Source organism: Poromitra crassiceps, assembly GCF_964638095.1.
Source record: "Poromitra crassiceps genome assembly, chromosome: 14".
Lineage (NCBI taxonomy): Eukaryota > Metazoa > Chordata > Actinopteri > Beryciformes > Melamphaidae > Poromitra > Poromitra crassiceps.
Window position 1 is genome coordinate 1,540,948 of NC_139633.1, and position 20,924 is coordinate 1,561,871.

A 20,924-nucleotide genomic window follows, 5' to 3' on the forward strand; every position below is an offset into this window, starting at 1 on the left:
AGTTGTGAATTTGTGAATTTCCACTCCAATGATCCGATGGGACTTTGTAATCCCTTATTGGCGTATATTTCCCATGAGAATAGGTCCATATACGTAAAATGATTATTATAGGCTATAGCCATATAACAGAGTCCTTTTTCGTAAGGGGTTTGTTTAGCTCATGATGAATTACATTCATTTTAAATTTCTGCAGAAAATAGGCCTGCAGCCGCGGACTATAGGCTGCAGATTCTGGTGAAATTAAACAATGTGAAGTCAATTGGTGTGTCCATATTTCTGAAAATATCAATAAATCAATCAATTCAACTTTATTCCAGACACTTAGGAAGGTCCATAACACCTAACACACATAACACATAATCTTAATACAAAACGTAGAAAAAATATAAAAACAACGGACCTTGATATCAAGATTATCATATAGGCTCTTTCATCAATGTTGCCACATGGTTGAGTTGAACCATGGTGTTACTTTTGACAGGATTACTTAAGGCCACAATAACACATCGAGTCATCTAGACGACACATAACTCTGTAGGCCTACATGAGGTTTCTTATCATCATTATAGCTGGACTAGCCTATTATATACGACCCCATGCAGGACCCATGGAAACAGACTTATATTGGCCTACATAATCTTTCTGCTGTTTTAGTTTTAAAATGTCTTTCCTCTATTTGTTACATTTCCCTATTTGAATATCGAATCTATGTTTATAGAAATAAATAATAATGCAAAATTAAACTTTTTTTTAACAACTGCGACATGACGTTTGTCTCAGCACCCCCAACTCTAAATGGTGCGTCCATAGCGCTATTAGGCCTTGATGCAGCCATACTGTCCATAGATCTCTTATATCTTTGATGCATCATCATTGTTGTTTGGAGTTGATGATGGGGCAGAAAAACATAACCTTCAAATCAGCATTTATTTTTTATTTACAGAGACCTGAACACAGCATCATGTTATATTTTTATTCATCTCTCTCTCTCTCTCTCTCTCTCTCTCACACACACACACACACACACACACACACACACACTTCTGCCATATAACCACAATAACTTATTGTGGATTTGAAAGTAAAAGCTTTATTGGAGCATTCTCTTTTGATTCCAATAGTGTGTTATACCTGCTTTTCCATTAAAGCAATAAGCAAATCCAGGCCTGTTTTCACATTGTGCTGTCGCCGTGCGTGTGTGTGTGTGTGTGTGTGTGTGTGTGTGTGTGTAGTGTACACATTGACCTTGGAAGGATATAATTGACCTTTCGGCCTTCAGGGCCTGTAAGTTGCAGTCAGCCGCACAGTCTCTCGGTCAGTCTGTCAGTCAAAACCCATTGCGTGTTGGTCTGAGTTCATGTGCATTTAACGCAATAGCATGTACATATTCACAGATTTAGTCAGGCCGCATGTCTGAGCGAAGCACATGACCCTTCTATATAATGACATGCATGATCAAAGCCAAGCTTCCATCAGTGTGAAGTGTCAGTGGATCGCAGCACAGCCTTCACTCTGTGTTTCAGAGCGATAATGTGCTCATGTGGGAGTTGAGGCGTGAAACAGCCGGTGGATTGGATTAGACACAAATATTTAGATGGAAATCCCCGTCCACCACAAAGATATCTTTATGGACACATTGAATGTGACAAAATACTTCACTAACAAATGACTCAACAACATCTGCTGCTGCTATACTGGGGCCTATAGGCTAGGCTAATAATAATATGCTACTATTGATTATTGACACAAAATATTGGCTATTTGCAAATGTGGTCGCGCTATCTTTTGGCCTTCAAAAAACCTGCTTGACCTGAACTTTGTTTTGCTTCAGAAGCATATCCTCTACATCAGCTTGATGCTCCTTACTGATGATCACTATGTCATGAACGTCAACATAAGGTACATTCTGCAAATAAAAAGCTGGTCTAACTGAGTTCAAGTGGTTTGCCTCTGGATAACGCCACAATACTTCACAACAACAGGCCATCTCAATCCATTTCAGTACAAAAGAAACATGCTTCCTCCATTCTCTCATCTGCCTGAATTATCCAGATCTTTCCTCGAAGTCTATATGGACTCAAACTGGGCTCATTCACATGACAAGATGGCCTCATTCAGCTCAAATAAGCCTCATAAATGTCCACACTAGACTTTGAAATCCAACCACAGTTTCCCCTGCAAGATCCCCCCCCCCCCCCCCCCCCCCCACACACACACACACATTTTTCTTAAGCTTCTGGGGAAGCTTAAAGCTTAAAGCTGGGGAAGCTTCTGGGGAAGTCTTCTGGGGAAGTTGGTTTGGACGGAATGTTTGGTCTTTATCAGGTCGAGAAATCTTGTGATATTTAATCGGGGATAGGCTACTACTGTTCCTCTATCCAAATTCTTCCACTCAACATCTTTATGAGAGAGAGAGACAGGGAGAGAGAGAGAGAGAGTTTAAAGAGGATAAAAAAATACACGTGTGTGTGTGTGTGTGTGTGTGTGTGTGTGTGTGTGTGTGTGTGTGTGTGTGTGTGTGTGTGTGTGTGTGTGTGTGTGTGTGTGTGTGTGTGTGTGTGTGTGTGTGTGTGTGTGTGTGTGTGTGTGCGAGAGAGAGAGAGAGAGAGAGAGAAAGAGAGAGTTTGTGTTTGTGTTGTGAGTGTGTGAGTGTGTGTGTGTGTGTGTGTGTGTGTGTGTGTGTGTGTGTGTGTGTGTGTGTGTGTGTGTGTGTGTGTGTGTGTGTGTGTGTGTGTGTGTGTGTGTGTGTGTGTGTGTGTGTGTGTGTGTGTGTGTGTGTGTGTGTGTGTTTGGGACCCATATGTAGGCGAGGCTTGGATTTGACATACTTGACTTTAAAAACATAGTGTAGTGCAGCCTTGCTTGAGTTAATTGTATTGAACAGATCCTGTTTGGATAGGCGCGAGGTCAAAACACGTTTCGTCGATTTTTATATTTTCGACAGTCATTTTATGGCAATGCAAAAAAGATGTGCAGCTATTAATAGGCCTATTCGACTCTAGGTTTGTTTTACCTATTGGATATCGCATCAGGAGTCAGGACACTCAAAGCAGACTTTTGACAATATAAGCAAACAGGCTTGTAAACCAAATTACATTGTACCAAGGGCTAATTATTTATGATACAATTTGTAGATATAAAGTCCTTATATAGCCTACTGGCTTAAAACACAACACCTAAAGAAATTTTGTCAAATATGCACGATGTATTTACCAAGCTGCACCTATTATGACTTTGGGTCCGTTAATTCACCGTTTTTAACCGAGACCGGGGCCAACAAGTCGGGCCAGCTCTCCAGACAAAACCACGACCCAACTTTCAGGGAAAATAACGGCCATCCAGCGGGGAGATTACCGGACTACCGAGGCTACTGTTACCCCGAGCCCCGGCAGCAGCAGTGTCCTCCACCAGGGAAATGGTCCCTTTACCAGGCGAGGCTGGCGAGCCGTCCCGTCGCCTCCACGCCGCCGTCTTGCTTCTACACGCCGGAGGAAGTGGTTTTTCACGGGGACCCGGCAGCTCTCACACCCCCATCCGAGCGGATCTTCAGCCCCAACAATAACGACTGTTTTCTGTACGGCGGCGCCGTGTATAGCGCTCCCGGTCCGCGTTATCACGCACAATCGTTTGCCGGTGCGCTTCGGACTTTCCACGGCAGCCCCTCCGCGCCCAGCAACAGCAAGCCGCTTTCCCCACCCCTGTCCCCGCCGGGGCGGAACGGGATCTTACCGCCAGCTTTCGACCCGTTCTTCGAGGCGGCTGAGGGAGAGGGTCCCGAAACGGAGAGCACACACGAGGCGAACCGGTCCCGCCATCAGAGGCCGGGGTCAGAGCCTCTCAAGGCGGGGAAAGAGGATGAGGAGGATGCGGCCTTATCCGGCAGCACCGGGGAGGACAGTAATGGCCCGAGTAGGTGCAGAAGTCAGATTGTCTATAGCCTAATACTGATCATTATAATAACCATAATCATAATCATAATCATACATTATGTCATTGTAATAGGAGATAGCCTGTGACTTTGAATTAAGAGTTTCACTCCATGTGAGTGAGACCTTTTGAGGCAAGGTAAAGCACAAAATGGAGACTAGGCCTATTCAAGTTCTAAATAATCTAAAGACAAGCATTGCTCATGTGTTTTTAGAATGATTTGCTGATAAATTTGGTTGAATTTTATTTGTTCAAAGAAAGGAAAGAAAACCTAATGTTTTCATTTTCAGTTCGACAGTTGACACTATATTTTTCATAGCGCATAAGCGTGAAGCGACCTACAATTTGATAAACTAAACAAGCCAGAGCAGCCTGGCCATACTGCACGTTATATTAACACGAAACAGAGTAAACCCACAATGAATGGCTTTATTTATATGCGTTTATCTTTGTATTATTATTATTATTATTATTATTATTATTATTATTATTATTATTATTATTATTATCATTATTATTATTATTATTATCATTATTGTAGTAGTTATTATTATTATTATTATTATTATTATTATTATTATTATTATTATTATTATTGTTATTATTATTATTAATAATAATACGAATAAAAACGTACACAACCATTTCAGAACAGTCCACACAAAGTGAAAAAAGTGTGCAAACTTCAATTAGGCTAGCCTGCATAAAGGTAAAAAAAATGAATAATATTATTGTTCATAATAATAATAATGATAACAAAAACAACAACAACAACAATAATATACTAATACTATTGTAATAAAGTGCTCTGATCACGCGCAACTGCGTATTTTGCGCGCGTATGATAAATTATGCATTTAACAATAGCATGAACTGCAATTATGTTGTCAGCACCATAATGTGTTTGTGTAAACCGTGGAATAGACGCGTGACTAAAGAACAATTAGGCTTTCCTCCGTATTTACAGCACAGCAAAGAGCAGCTGGCATCTTCATTGAACCCTGTTTGACTTTGACTTGACATTCTCCTTGAATTCTATCTATCTATCTATCTATCTATCTATCTATCTATCTATCTATCTATCTATCTATCTATCTATCTATCTATCTATCTATCAGTCAATCAATCAATCTATCTATTTATCAATCTATCTATCTATCTATCTATCTATCTATCTATCTATCTATCTATATCTATCTATCTATCTATCTATCTATGTATCTCTATCTATCTCTATAACTATCTTATGGAATGTCAAGACTGCCAAATGAACCATTTTTTTCATGTCCTGGGGAATTTTGACCTCTCTTTCTCTGTCACTGTGTGTGTGTGTGTGTGTGTGTATGTGTGTGTGTGTGTGTGTGTGTGTGTGTGTGTGTGTGTGTGTGTGTGTGTGTGTGTGTGTGTGTGTGTGTGTGTGTGTTGAATGCATTTGCAATTGCCCAACTGTGATGTTGCTCGAGCAACTGTGATCTTGTGTGTGTCACATCTCATGCTCCTAAAGGCAGTGCTTGGAGTCTTGCTGACATCACTGAGCTCAATGCTATATGAATTGTCAAATATCGCTGTCCATGTTGCTCTCTATACCACTTTTCCTATCCCTATAGCTAGCTATGGCCCCTCCCCCCCCCCCCCCCCCCACATCCCTGCCCCCCTCCCACCCCCCACATCCCCCTATAACGACTCTCCCTACCCACCCTTTGAATTCCGACTCTCTACCACCTTCCTATCCAGCTACAGCCCCCTTTCCCTCGCCCTGTCCTTATAAATTGAGTTATTTTTTTTAATCAAAGCACATATAATAATTTCCTAATCAAATTGTGTGTTTTTATGCAAATAACCATTATAGATGACAATAACAAAAGGCTGTTGAAATTATTTTTCGGAATGGTCCCGGTGCGGCGATGTCATTCTACTGCTGTTATTTTGGTGAAATAATGCAAAAGTAGTGTAATAAGTAATGAGTTACTCTACACAGACAGTAATATTGTAAAGTAACATTATACTTTCAAATGAAAGTACCGTAACTATATAGTATAGGCTACATTTTGAACTTGCCCAACAACACTGCTGATTAACATTGCAACATTGCAATCAAATAAATGAGAATATAGGAAAAAATCCTATACAAACAGAACAATTGTTGAATTGATTTCACAGATGATTGACAGTATTTTCTTTTCTTCAACTCAAAGAAGGGTAAAACAAGAGAAAAATAAAAAATAAAGATAAAAACGTATCATGAATATATTAAAAGCTTAAACAAATTACTTTTCTCCAGAGGCTGGAGGAGGAAATGTTGTTTGGGTTGGTTATTCTGTGCATGCTGAGGGGAGAGGAGGAGCAGGAGGATTCCCTGGCCTGGGCCTCTCACTCCTGCTAAGGGGTTGGTCATCTGGTCAAGGTGAACACACCATAGCCTTCTTCCCTGTTAAAGGGCTCTTTCCTTGAATGCACCTAGGTCTGCTCAAGGCTTCTTCTCCAGGCCTTCTTTAATTGCTGCCAAGTCCATGCTCTTGTTAATTGGACATTGTTAATTGGCTGTGAGAAGTGTTTCTAAATGAAATAACCCTGTCTTAAACCTACTCTATGTGTAAAGCGTCTCGAGATAACTTTAGCTATATGATTTGGAGATATACGATTGACTTGATTTGACTTATGGTTGTATTCCATTGAACGTCCTTTTCCTGTCAAAACAGCCCACAAATCTTGCTGCTGTGTTACTTTACAGATTGCTGTACTACTACTTCCACCCAACTATGGACATTCAAATTTCAAAATGCAGAGTGGTAGAGGGTGGGCCATCCTGCATTTCATAAATTTGCATATTTTGTCGCAGCTATTGTGCATTTGTGTTTGTTTTTGTAATTACCATTATGTTTTCAAAAAGCTTTGGCTGTTTGTAATCTGTGGAAACTTGGGAAGTGTCTCTGATGTGATACAGTTGGCACGCAGGTTAGAAAGTGCAGCTCGGTTTCCACCTCCTTTTGTGTGCAGCTAGTGGGAGTGGGTGCACAGTCTGTCCTCTGTTTGGAGCCAGGTCTGCCTGTGGCGACCTCTCTTAATGACGAGAGGCTGTGCTCACTGAATCTGTAGATATGGATTTTCAGTTTTGGTGCTCAGGTGTTGCACTGGTCTCTGTTTAAAAATAAAATGATCACAATCTTGGGGGCAATTTGTGGCTCTCGATCATGGTTTTTAGGGGCATTCTGAGATTTATTGGGGCATCTTTGCCCTTGCCCCTATAGCTAATTTCCTACACTCTGCTTGTGTTTGTCTCAGATAGTCTCAGAACCGACTGAAGGGCATCTCTGGAGTCTCTCTGGTGAGGGCTTTGTTGTGGAGCAGGGTCACTTTCGGTGACCTTCAGAATTTTGATAATTCGTGTATATCGTCCTAATTCTGCTCTGCATGCATCATTTGGTGTTTTCTGTTGGATGCAGAGAATGGTAGTTGTAGAACTCATGCTGCAGAATCTCAATTTTATGTTTGGCCCATTTTGGTTGGCAAGTGGACCGCAGACCTCACAACCATAATCCCCAACCCCAGTTAGGGTTTCATGTCTCTACCTGCACATTGTTTTCTGGTTTTCATTTAGTCTGTTCCTGTTTTTAAAGATGTGCAAAAAATAAAAAATAAAAATAAAGGGAAATGGGTTATATAATAGAGTCTCTCTCTCTCTCTCTCTCTCTCTCTCTCTCTCTCTCTCTCTCTCCATCAGAGCCCTGTGTGAAGAAGAGGAAGAAGCGTTGTCCTTACTCCAAGCAGCAGCTTCGAGAGCTGGAGAGAGAGTTTATGTTCAACGTATACATCAACAAAGACAGACGCCTGCAGCTGTCCCGTCTGCTGTGTCTGACAGATAGGTGTGTGTGTGTGTGTGTGTGTGTGTGTGTGTGTGTGTGTGTGTGTGTGTGTGTGTGTGTGTGTGTGTGTGTGTGTGTGTGTGTGTAGGTGTGTGTGTGTAGGTGTGGGTGTGTGTGTGTGTGTGTGTGTGTGTGTGTGTGTGTAAGTGTGTGTGTGGGTATGGGTGTGTGTGTGTGTGTAAGTGTGTGTGTGTGTGTGTGTGTGTGTGTGTGTGTGTGTGTGTGTGTCTGTGTGTGTGTGTGTGTGGGTGTGGGTGTGTGTGTGTGTGTGTGCGTGTGTGTGTGTTAAAATCTGGTATCTAGCCTACTGCATTGTAAAACAGACTAAACAGTTCTGATTGGCTTTTGCCACGCTTGAGGCAGCTGTGAAATACCCAATAAATGCACTGCATGACAGTTAGTTTGATTATTAATGCGCTAACCGAAGATTTGAACCGGAAAATTGTTTGGCAGAATACCATATGTCACCTAGTTATTTTCAATGAGACTGTGGATTAAAAGTGTAGACCGTTAAAAAAAATATGGAAAATATGGACAGAGTCACCGTGATGTCACCCAATGGTTTTTGAGCTCCCGTTTTGAAGCCCAAGTGTAGCCGCTGCCATTTTGGTTTTGAAACAGCTCACGCGAGATAGCGCGAGACCAGGGGTTTCCCACAGAGCCACAGCTCACCTGCTATTGGTCCGTGATTAGCAAGCTATGCGATCACTGGCCAGGCAACCTGTCAGTCATGCCCAAAACAGTCATTTTAAAGGTGAGACTCACCCTTTTTATATAGGCTAACTCACCTGGTGAGTTAGCCTATATACAAATCTACCCCCATATTGTCATGAAAGGTGAAATTAGCTATATAGAGACCAAACCCAGTTTTTTGAACCACGCTGTAAACATGTTTAATCCTGTTGTAAAGACGGGAATTTTAACATGGGGGTCTATGGCAGCCCGCATTCCAAACTCGTAGCAGAGCCCCGCTTTGTCACGTGCCTTTTGCGTTGGAGGTAACGCGCCCCGGAGCCTTGAGCGTTTTATGGAACACACCACGGGCGGACTGTTAAAAAGCACTCCGCACCTGTGGGTTCAGGCAAAGATCAAGTACTCCATCGGGCTGGTCATCCAGAACTAGTTGGGAAGAGGGGACCCTCTTGCTCCCTGGTTGTGGGTTAGGGGCTTGGGCTTGAAGACCCCTGGGTCCCCTGGAGACCCTAACCCTAAGCCCACCACTATAATCCAGATAACCATAACCCTAAGACCACCCAATGCCTAAACCCAACCTGTGGAGTCCCCCCCCGAGGTGGTACTACGTCCCCTGGGTGATACTACTGTATTTCCTAACTCGTTCTGGATGATGAGACCGATGGCCGGGAGTGGTGCGTTACATAAAATGCTCAATGTTGTGCTCAAAGTGACAAAGCTAGGGCTCTGGTACGAGTTTGGAGTGAGAACGTGTTGGGATTGACTCACTTTTGGAGCCAGCCTCAAGTGGCTATTTGAGGAACTATAGCTTTTAATATATTCCTTGGAATCATCTGTCCAAGCCCGACCATGCCTCCTTATTAAAAGTAAATGTTTCATTGAACATATTCGTTCTCTTCATGTTATAATGCTGTTACCACTATTTAATTAAAGCAATAAACCAGCAGAAGCCGAGTGTCAGGCCTGACCACGCCTCTTGGCTGCCCTAAAGTCACTATAGGGAGACAATTTATGTGCGTCTCTGTGCGTGTAAGAAAAAACACATTTACACCTGCAAATAATAAAGTCTTCTCTTCTCTTCTCTTCTCTTCTCTTCTCTTCTCTTCTCTTCTCTTCTCTTCTCTTCTCTTCTCTTCTCTTCTTCCAGACAGGTGAAGATCTGGTTCCAAAACAGAAGGATGAAAGAGAAGAAACTGAACAGAGACAGGCTGCAGTATTACACAGGAAGCCATCTGTTCTGATGGATGGATGAAGTAGGAGGAAGTGCCTTAGACACCCCCCCCAGGATGGGGCAGGCAGACAACAGAGACTTGCTTTACTTGATCACTATTACTGCAAGTGCTCTGATTGCAAATCTGTGATCTCTGCAAGGGACGGCCCTCTCACAGATTGCAAATACTATTATGTACCAAAACAAAAGTTAACCAGGAAACCAAAAATATGAACTGGGAATACTGAACTGATCGAATTTCTGACTTTGTGGCTTTTTTTCTGCACCCCATGCGCCCCCCCCCCCCCCCCTCAATTCAGTTAACTGGAAAACACCATGTGCTAGCATATCATTCCTCTTTCAAAGCTATACCCGTAACAAATATAAATAAAGAGTATAGTTTAATCCCTCCCCATACTCATCACCAAAGGTGCACCGCAAGGCTCTATCTTAGGCTCCAGTCCACTCTTTTCTCTTTTCTGTGTTTCTTTGACTCCTCAATCCACTTATTAAGACAACACAAAAACCTCAAATTCGGCCTCTTTGGGACTCTATGCTCTGACCCTCCAATCATTAACTATGCAATGTTTTGAATGGGCTGATATGACGATCTGTTGGATAGATCTTTTTCAATTGTGATGTAATGATAATCCTTCCTGAGGCTATAAGTGATGGGAGTATAAGACAAAATAGTTTCTCCAGAATCTCACGTGCACTCGATTTCTAGTTATAATAAAAGAGCAATCATGTTTTACATGAAATGGGACCTCTAAGAAATATTTCTGCAACAGCACAGCAATATGTTTTTATTACAGGGATTCTTCAAAAAACGTGACTGTGAACAATTCAATTTTGCATTTGTATTTTGAACAACAACAACAACTTTCTACCAATATCCCATGTTTCCATCAAAGGGGTCCAAGTAACTTCTCTTTTTAATGTGAAAGGCTAACAAGCCTATAAATGAAAAGAACACTCCAAACCACAGTAACCCAAAACATACATGCAAATAAATGAACAGAGCACTCCAAGCCACAGCATGACAGAAACATAAATTAGGGGTTAATGTCTATACTGGTACATGCAAACATTCACCCAAGGCTGTTCCTTTTTTGCTAATGAGATGTGCATGCTATGTCTGCACAAAGTATCACATGTTTTGGATTTTTATTTCTGAGAAGAAAACTGTGAAGTACTTCATTTTGTTGTTGAGACTTCAATTTCTGTTGGAAAATGCTGATTCTGGAAAGTCTGACACCCCTGGCAATCTAATGCTGTGAGTGAGCTCCTTAACAGTTCAACACACTGAAAGCTGGACGGAATCGTGAAAAACAAGGGCGTAACCATGGTATAAACATGGAGGGGGGGGGGGGGTATTGCTCCCCCAGATTTTTTTAAGTGAATTTGCCAAAACTCTGTGATAGGAATATTTGTACATTTAGAACATAGTTTTGAGGACTACATTGCAATAACATAGGGTTCAAATAATGACATATTTTCACCAATGACGCAATAATCCAATGTGCTGTCTGTCCTATTAGCATTATACATTATACATTCCAATTTCTGCACCTGGTCATCTGTAGGCCTATGTTGTTGGGAAAGCTGAGCAATGTCCAGAGCAACTCCCTCTCCATGCCCAACACAGTCTCACAGACAATTGAATTGTTTTGAGATTTTAGGTTTAGAGTTAGGGTATGGGGGGAGGGGTTAGAAACGGAAAATCTCTGGAAACCATGCCCACCCCTGTAAAAACACCATGCTGCCTGCATGTGACCAAATATTATTTTACCAGGAGAACACTATGATGCATTAAATATTCTGCTTATTGTAGCCATATTGCATTTACTTCTTCCATTTCATCCGACGTGAGGCGTTATCTATCTATCTATCTATCTATCTATCTATCTATCTATCTATCTATCTATCTATCTATCTATCTATCTATCTATCTATCTATCTACGGTATCTATCTATCAATCTATCTATCTATCTATCTATCTACTGTATGTATAGATATATGTAGATAATAGATAGCCTACATACTGTACTGTCACTGTCTCATATTGTCCCTCATATTTTTGAGTAAGCTGGGGGTTTTTTCTGCTCCCTCTTGAGCGTCCTCTTGTCTGGCCGTCCTTGTGAATAACAATTTGTTTTTAAAGGACGAGCCTGCATGAGCTGAATAAATATGACTTTTGACACTTTTAGTTTAATTGTGTTATATCAAATCTAGACAATCTATATTAAATATTGTTTGATATTTAATATGTCTTTAGTCACAATGTTTAGTTTATCCTCTTCATGTGCTTGACACATCATGTTGAGAAAGCTAAATATGAGTGCAATCGGTATTAATTATTTTACTTTATTGTTGTACTTATGGTTGTGATGACATCAAATGAAGTAACTATCAATGAATCATTATTTCATGCAATTCTACTGCTGCCTGGATTGTTTACTGTTGAACTCAGATACGTGTGTGTGTGTGTGTGTGTGTGTGTGTGTGTGTGTGTGTGTGTGTGTGTGTGTGTGTGTGTGTGTGTGTGTGTGTGTGTGTGTGTGTGTGTGTGTGTGTGTGTGTGTGTGTGTGTGTGTGTGAGAGAAAATAATTCTGAAATCCCCTTTAATTTGGATGTAGGCTAAACATTCACCTCATGCACCATTACATATTTTGATATTAATATACATTTGCATGCTATAATTGAAACATGTTTATTTTACTCCATGCAACATATCAAAACATAACAATTGGAAATGTAAAAACTTGAAAATTGTTTAAAACTCATGTGAGGCTTTGAGTCAAGAGATGAGTCACATTAGAAATAAAAAGGAATCGGAAGTGCGCAACTGCACATTTGTAATGTTTTACAGCCTATAGAATAACATTTATAGATATAAAAAAAACTCGGCATTGTTAATTCTGACTTCAACTTTGTCATAATTAAACAGTATTTCCAACCTGACACCCGATAGCAGGGTAGAGTTTAAATAAAAAAGAATGCAATTTTGTGCGAGCAGCTTGAAAAATGAGCTTTGAGTCGGGAAGAGGAAAAAAGTTTGAAAATGAAAATAGTCCATAAGTGTTTTAACAGAGGGTTGAAAGAAAGGAATGCAATAATTTCAGCAATAACAAAGTTTAGTGCATTCAAATTTTTTTGTATTTTCATCTAAATGCAGTTTTGTGGCTAACGAACCCACACACAAAAAACGACCTTAATTTTGTGTAGGCTATACATATTCACAGGGTTTTACATGCAGAGAGCTAAAATGCTGCTATAATGACAATATTATAGCAAACTAGACTACAAGCTAGACTACATCAGAATTAACAAAATGTAGTCCATGCATGGGGTTTAACAGAATCTAAATAAATGTCATGAGTGACCATCATTCACTGGAAAGCAGCCAAATTGAATGGCTGATAATACTCTAATGAGTATATTGCATCGACCAACAGGGTCAGATGACAAGAGATAAAAGTAAATTTGTTGTGACAGGACCAAAAGTCTCCGTCTCTCATTCTCTCTCCTTTCCTGACCTGCCTCATGGAGTGCCGACCCAGACTTTGAACAACATGGACCAGACGGCAGAAACAGACAGCGAGTCCAAGGCTGCTGCTGAACCTTGAACCGCAAACCAGCCACACCACATCAGCCACCATTTCCTAAGGATGATGACTTTATTGGGGCAATTCAGACTGTCTGCTCTTTCTCTCTCTCTCTCTCTCTCTCTCTCCCTCTCTCCCCCTCTCTTTCTTTCTCCGCCTGTGTGTCAGTGTGTGTGTGTGTGTGTGTGTGTGTGTGTGTGTGTGTGTGTGTGTGTGTGTGTGTGTGTGTGTGTGTGTGTGTGTGTGTGTGTGTGTGTGTGTGTGTGTGTGTGTGTGTGTGTGTGTGTGTGTGTGTGTGTGTGTGCGTGCGTGTGTGTGTGTGTTTGAGTGTGTGCAGTCAAAGGAAATGAAAGGAGAGTCCGTGTTATTGGTTGGAACTATAGCGTTCACCCTTATGGCCTACAATAAACCGCTGGTCACTGCTGCTATTAGTGATGCTACACTGAGCCCTTTAAGTTTACACCATTCAAACTGTGAGGAAGAAATGGAGCTCTGTTCTTACTATGTGAGCTTTGTCATATCATCATTGATCCTTATCTTGATTTTTTTAATCTCGAGTTTTGTAGCCTCAGAGAAATGGATGATATACGGTAAAGTTTTTTGTTTTTCTGTTCATTTTCTCGAATCACATTATTAAATTGTATTAGTTTATAATTAAATTAGTATTATTATTATTATTGTTGTTGTTGTTGTTGTGATGATGATGATGATGATGATGATGATGATGATGGTTATTACTACTACTAGTATTATTACTATTGTTAGAGAATGGAATTTCCACTCTTCATCCGCTGATGTGATAATTATAACAGCCTATCTAAACCAAATGAATTGAAGCCAGGAGTTCAGGAAGATGTCTTATGAAAGTATATTTATTACCATAACATTCTCTGTCAATATATATTGTCAGAGGACTGAATCTCAATGTACACATTCTGATATGTCATACAGAGTCCAAATATTCAGTGGCGATTGACAGTTGACATTGATTACTTATACTCAGGGAGAGGAGGAAAGAGGGGGGGGAGAGGAATGGGATGATCTCTTGGAAATGTGTGGGCTGTTATAATTATCACATTAGCGGATGAAGAGTGGAAATTCCATTCTCTAACAACTATTATTATTATTATTACTATTATTATTATTATTATTAGTAGTAGTAGTAGTAGTAGTAGTAGTAGTTGTTAGAGCCAGTTTAGTATGAGGACGGTGCGCCACCTATAGGTGAAAGGTTGGCAAGGCGGTATAGTAGGAAATGGCTACGCCCCCCAGCCAGTTTGATTGAACCTGAATCAGGTGTGCAAGCAGTGCTGAAAGACGCCGTCGAGACAGTTTTTCAACCGCAACGCGATAAACGATATGAAAACGAACCTTTTAATTGAACTTTGTTCTTTGATTTCATTTCACTGAAAGGCCAGTTTTATTTATGAATGCTTTTGAGTTTATTTGAGTTCGCATTCAACACAGAAGAACGAGGCCAAGACGACACAAGACCAACTTCAAACAGTGAGTAGCCTGCGCGTTGGAAATTAAAACACGGCGTATAGTGGCTAAATGGTGTTCATGAAAAGAAGCCACGACAGTAGTAGTAGAAGTAGTAGTAGAAGTAGTCGTCGTTGTAATAGCAGCAGTAGGCTACTAGTAGCAGCAGTAGGCCTGCTCCTCACAGCTGTGAATCCACATTAATTAATTCATTTATTTCTTTATTTCTTTATTTCTTTATTTCTTTATTTATTCTCATGTTGTTCATCTGCATTGCCTCTAAGAGCTGATGGTATATCATGCCTCATATAGCCTATAGGCCTATTTATATGGCAATGACTTGACATCAGGCAAACTGCTCTAAAACAAACCAAGACATATTGCCCATTTTCACCCATGGTGCCACTGCCACCTAGAGGCAGCTGTGGGGGATTTTCACAGCTCAGTAACTTTCTCTGTGCTGGTCTGAATATCAAGGTTAAAGCTAAAATTAATTATAACCCCTGATGTAATCCACTTGTTTCTTCATATCATTCACGCCATTCGATGCAGTTTATAACTTGAAAATAAGTGACAAAATAATTCAAATAGCTCATTTAAATGCTTCACAGAAACTCAGAAAGTGACACAGGGGGCCCTTGTCAGGGGGCCATGCTGTTGCTGCAGGCCTGGGGGGGTGGGCGTGCTGGACCTGTCTGTTGCAGCTGTCCAGTGAGATACAAATGTTTAAGTATAGGCTATAATCGAAAGGGCTTCTTCCTCCAGCAGGCGGCGCTAATAGTGATTGGATAAATAGTTGAAATAGGCCTATATCCTTTTATTACCTCATAGATGGAATAAACTTCAGGACTCTCTCAAACTGGACCAACTGGTCTCTATAGAGTCATTCAAAACGCTACTTGAGGATGGATCGCACAAAACTTGCACCTGTTTTACATTGCCCTCTTAACTGTCTGTACCTGTGATTTTATATGTCTGTATTGTTTTCATCTGTTTGAGTGTGATTGTGTTATTTTATAATGCCACAGTCTATTCTTATTCCTGATTTGTATTGTTGAATTTGTGATATTTGTTGTAAACAGGGCGTCCTTGAAAAAGAGAGCATGCTCTCAATGGTCCTCCCTGGATAAATAAAGGTTAAATAAAAATAAATAAAATTATACACAAATTCGAATATTTTCCCTTTGAATGCATGTCGGTGTGACGTCTAAAGTGCTGTCATACTGTCGGCTGCATTGATAAAGAACATAATTTCTGAGCAAAAATATAGGCTATTAATGTCACATCACATATCAGTTCTGAATAAAGGTTACTTTTGATCGATGCCATGCATTCTCGAGCCCGTACACACACACAGCACACACACACACACACACACACACACACACACACACACACACACACACACACACACACACACACACACACACACACACACAGCCCCCCCCCCCCCAACAAGCTTGTTAAACGGATCCCTGTCTTGCTTTGCATTCACTTCGCCTTGTAAAACTATGGACGAAATCCAACCGTTTTAAAACCTATATATAGGCCACAAATTCTCCTCTGCTCTCCGCCTGCTGTAGGCCTACTATCACGTTTCCGAGTACAAAGGAACGATTTGATTTATCTCCTATATTGGGTAAATAGGCCTAGGTCTACACCATGTGATCCGCAGCATAACCAATGGCCAGCCGAGGAGAAGGTATGGGTAGGAAAAAAATTACTACCATTTTTTTAGGAGAGGATGTAAGCCACTACCGCCCATCTAACGTTTTACAGTCGCCCCTTAAATAGTTTTTTTTATTGTAATAATAAAAATAAACATGTCGCTAACGAATTATTATTCCATGATGGGTCTCCAGACCGAAGAGCCGTATGGTGCGCATTTCATCCCGGGCTTGCAGCATGGGACGACGGCCGGCGGAGTCAAACCTGCACGGGCAGCAGCGGAGGAAGAGACCCTCGTCTCTTCACATCATATTGCGGATAATTTTTCACATTTCTCGACCAGCAAACAAACGGGATTAAATGGGTTTTCTCCCTGGAACTCCTCGTCTTCCTCCTCGTCGTCTTCTCCCCAGCTGCAGTCCGCCCCCCAAGCCTCCATACCGGGGCTTTTCCATCCCCATCACCTCCTCAACCATCATCACCACCACCCCTACTACGGCCCCCAGACGCAGACCCACGCCGAAAACCTCGCACCTGCGGCGGCTTCGGAGAGCAGGTTCGTCCGCTGCTGGGAGGAGCACACTAGGGCTGCACGATATGGTAAAATAAATATTAATCATATTGCGATTATTTTTGACAGATATATTACGATATGATTTACGATTAGTGTGAATGATCATTTTTGCATCACACTTTTCATTTTCACTGCTATTATTGTAAAATCATGATGATGTTACTTTCTTTCTTTTTTTTAACATCTGGAGAACACGATTTGTAGGCTAGGCTAGGGCATCTCGACTTCATTAATAGTGTTTTGTCACACACTTTCCTTTTTTCCTGAAAAATTGCAGCTTCATGCGATTTGGATATATTGGCCATATTGCGATTATAGCAGTGGTGGAATGTAGCCTAAGTGCATTTACTCCTGAGCCTATACAATTTAGGTAGCCTATTTGGCCTGTTTCCATTTGATGTGCATACTTTATATACTACTCCATACATTTCAGATGGGAAATTGTACTTTCTACTCCACTATATTTATTTCACATTAGTATATTCAGATTAAATTATAAATCAACAAATAAATTGCAATATTTTTCTAGGTTAACCCTAGGCTATGAAAAGTAGGCCTAATTGAAATTAGCACCACATCAGCTGCAACAAGTGATGAACACATACTGTACGAGCAAGTTTATCTTTGCAACTTTATAGGCCTTTTACTTAACATTTTGAATGCAGGACTTAATTGTTAGGTAGCCTACTTGTTAAGTACTTGTAGCCTTGTAGTAACAATTTTTATAGGCTACTGTATTACCAGTATAGCAATCATTATAGCAAATATCTGAATGGCTTCTTCCGCCACTTAAATAATATTTCGATTAACTGTTCAGCCTTAGAGGAGACGACTTCCACTGTCCCGGAGCCAACCTCCGTGGTGTCCCAGGCCGGCTTCCCAGGTTGTCTTCCCGCTCAGAGTGACCTCTCCGTCGGCGACCTCTCCAACCCGAGCCCGTACGAGGCGGTTAAACCGGAGAGCCCGTCCGAGCCGCCAACCAGAAGCAGCCCAGGCGGGGCTTCCAGCTTCGTTAGCCCGGCGGAGGTGGTGCTGGAGCGGCTCGGGACTGCTGAGGAGCCGGTGAAGAGGAGGGAGCGGCGGGCAGAAGAGAGGAACACACAGCAGCTTGACACTGGTGAGAAGCAATGAGTTTATTATTATTATTTATTATTTATTATTTATTATTATTATTATTATTATTATTATTATTATTATTATTATTATTATTATTATTATCGTTTACAAAGTGTCAATACACCATTGTGTGTGTGTGTGTGTGTGTGTGTGTGTGTGTGTGTGTGTGTGTGTGTGTGACACTGAGAGAGAGACACAGAGAGACTTTATTGCCATATAAATGTCTTGTAAACAGTAAAATATAAAACTTTATTGTCCATTAAAATAATTAAGATACTATCGCTGTGATTTAGCGAATTGTCACTCACTATATAGGAATAATGCAAGTTGGCTTGCACACATGTGCAGTGTAGTTTCTTCTTCCTCTTCTTGCAATTGCCTGCAGAAGCCTAAAAATAGCCAATAATCAGACATTTTTTATGCATGTTACATCAGTGTTGTGTTGGTCAGGTGTTGAATTTCGTACTTTAATACTAAAACAGTTTGAATTAAACGCTGATATATATATATATATATATATATATATATATATATATATATATATATATATATATATATATATATATATCTCAGTTCTTCATTGTTATTAGAATTGTTAGGCTGTACACTTAAAGGCTGATGTGTGTTTTTGACCAGTAGAACTTGGTCAGCATAAAAATAATAAATGATTTTGAAAAAAGTGAACAAATGTGTTGTTTCTTGGTGTGAGAGAGTCACACACTCTCGTGTGACTCAAGCCAAATGTTCAGCCTTGTAGCTGTCTCCTTTTAAACTCCTCTTGGGACGTTTTACTTTTTCAGGAGGCTAATAAACATTTCATAGTGTATGTCAGAGGTTCAAACACCCCTCCCAAAACTGCACTTTAATAACTCAACAAAATGGGTCTCAGTTATAGGTTATTTATCCACACTGCCTGCACTCAGAATAAAGACGTGTATTTCTTGCAATGATTACGAAGTTCCTTTCCTTCTAGAACAAACAAACAAACAAATAGATAAATAAATAGATAAATAAATAAATAAATAAATAAATAAACCTATGGACCATGAATGTATTTTCACAGCGCTGGGCCAGTATAGGCCCCAGGGTCAGGAGATGGGAAAAGTCAGGGAAGGGGAGAGGAAAGGAATCGCTAGGGATAGGAAGGTGGTAGTGAGTCAGGATTCGAGGGGTGGGTAGGGGAAGTGGCTAAGCTAGGGGAAGTGGCTATAGGGGAAGTGGCTAAGCTAGGGGAAGTGGCTAAGCTAGGGGAAGTGGCTAGGGGAAGTGGCTAAGCTAGGGGAAGTGGCTAAGCTAGGGGAAGTGGCTAAGCTAGGGGAAGTGGCTAAGCTAGGGGAAGTGGCTAAGCTAGGGGAAGTGGCTAAGCTAGGGGAAGTGGCTAAGCTAGGGGAAGTGGCTAAGCTAGGGGAAGTGGCTAGGGGAAGTGGCTAGGGGAAGTGGCTAAGCTAGGGGAAGTGGCTAAGCTAGGGGAAGTGGCTAGGGGAAGTGGCTAAGCTAGGGGAAGTGGCTAGGGGGATATCAGTGGTGGCAGGGGGTCAAGGAGGGGGTGGCCCGTAGTTAGGGATAGGTAGAGAGTTGGGATTCGAGGGGTAGGTAGGGGGAGTGGCTAATGGGATGTGGGTGGTGGGAGTGCGGGCAAGGACGGGCGAGGGAAAGGGGGCTGTAGCTGGATAGGAAGGTGGTAGAGAGTCGGAATTCAAAGGGTGGGTATAGGGAGAGTCGTTATAGGGGGATGTGGGGGTGGGAGGGGGGCAAGGATGTGGGGGGGGCTAGGGAAAAGGGGCCATAGCTAGCTATAGGGATAGGAAAGTGGTATAGAGAGCAATGGACAGCGATATTTGACAATTCATATAGACTCCAAGCATTGCCTTTAGCAGCATGAGATGTGGCACACACAAGATCACAGTTGCTCGAGCAACATCACAGTTGAGCAATTGCATTCAACACACACACACACGCACACGCACATGCACACACACGCGCTCTCTCTCTCACACACACCATAAGTAGAAACAATGACCTAAAATATTCAAATATTCGAATTCTTATTTCTCCCTCCTCCAGAAAACCCATCAGCGAACTGGATCCACGCCAAGTCGACGAGGAAGAAGCGCTGTCCATACACCAAGTACCAGACCCTGGAGCTGGAGAAGGAGTTCCTTTACAACATGTACCTGACCCGGGAGCGCCGCCTGGAGGTGGCAGCGGTACTGCACCTCACAGAGAGACAGATCAAGATCTGGTTCCAGAACAGACGCATGAAAATGAAGAAGCTGATGAGCCGGGACAGGAGGGGTATGAACTAATAAATGACGGCTTTGGTCTTCCAGGACCGCGGGTTTGAAGCTGAGAAAAAAGAAATGGCCATCATCATCAGATGGCATGGTCAGCAGTTACTAAAGCCATGGAATGTGGAGCTGACATGGCTGCACTGGTGAAGCTCATAGGGAGACTGGGAGGTGTTGTAATGCGTTTTGTAGTACTGCTGCAATATATATCTTGGTTCTTTCAAGTTTTGTCTAGCTTATGCCAAAAAATCTTTAGGCTAGGCCTATCCAACCCAATCGCCAGAATAAAATGTTGGTATTTTATGTTTCTGCAAACATGTTCAATATTAGGGGACACCGGGTATAGTTGTAACATTTTTGACATTTCTGTCTGTATCTTGGAGCTCTTGGCATTCAAAATGTGAGACAAACTAGTTAGGCTACATGTGTCTGCTATAAAATGGTGTAGTTCTGCAACACAAACATAAATGCTTTAGTCTAACACGAGGAGTGA

At 41.4% G+C, this 20,924-nt stretch overlaps 2 protein-coding genes across 2 annotated transcripts; both read left to right on the forward strand.

Annotated features, from left to right (window-relative positions):
* Positions 1 to 3,203: 3,203 nt before the first annotated feature.
* On the forward strand, positions 3,204 to 9,724 carry LOC310789575 (homeobox protein Hox-D11-like; the record flags this gene model as incomplete). Its single annotated transcript, XM_083651218.1, has 4 exons — positions 3,204 to 3,909; positions 6,872 to 6,882; positions 7,663 to 7,790; positions 9,631 to 9,724. 4 exons carry the CDS (start codon positions 3,204 to 3,206, stop codon positions 9,722 to 9,724), a joined length of 939 nt encoding a protein of 312 aa, XP_083507344.1.
* Positions 9,725 to 16,608: 6,884 nt separating this feature from the next.
* LOC310789577 (homeobox protein Hox-D9b-like) lies at positions 16,609 to 20,449 on the forward strand (the record flags this gene model as incomplete). The annotated part of the gene is made up of 3 exons (XM_083651221.1): positions 16,609 to 17,053; positions 17,845 to 18,144; positions 20,208 to 20,449. 3 exons carry the CDS (start codon positions 16,609 to 16,611, stop codon positions 20,447 to 20,449), a joined length of 987 nt encoding a protein of 328 aa, XP_083507347.1.
* Between the last annotated feature and the right edge of the window lie 475 nt (positions 20,450 to 20,924).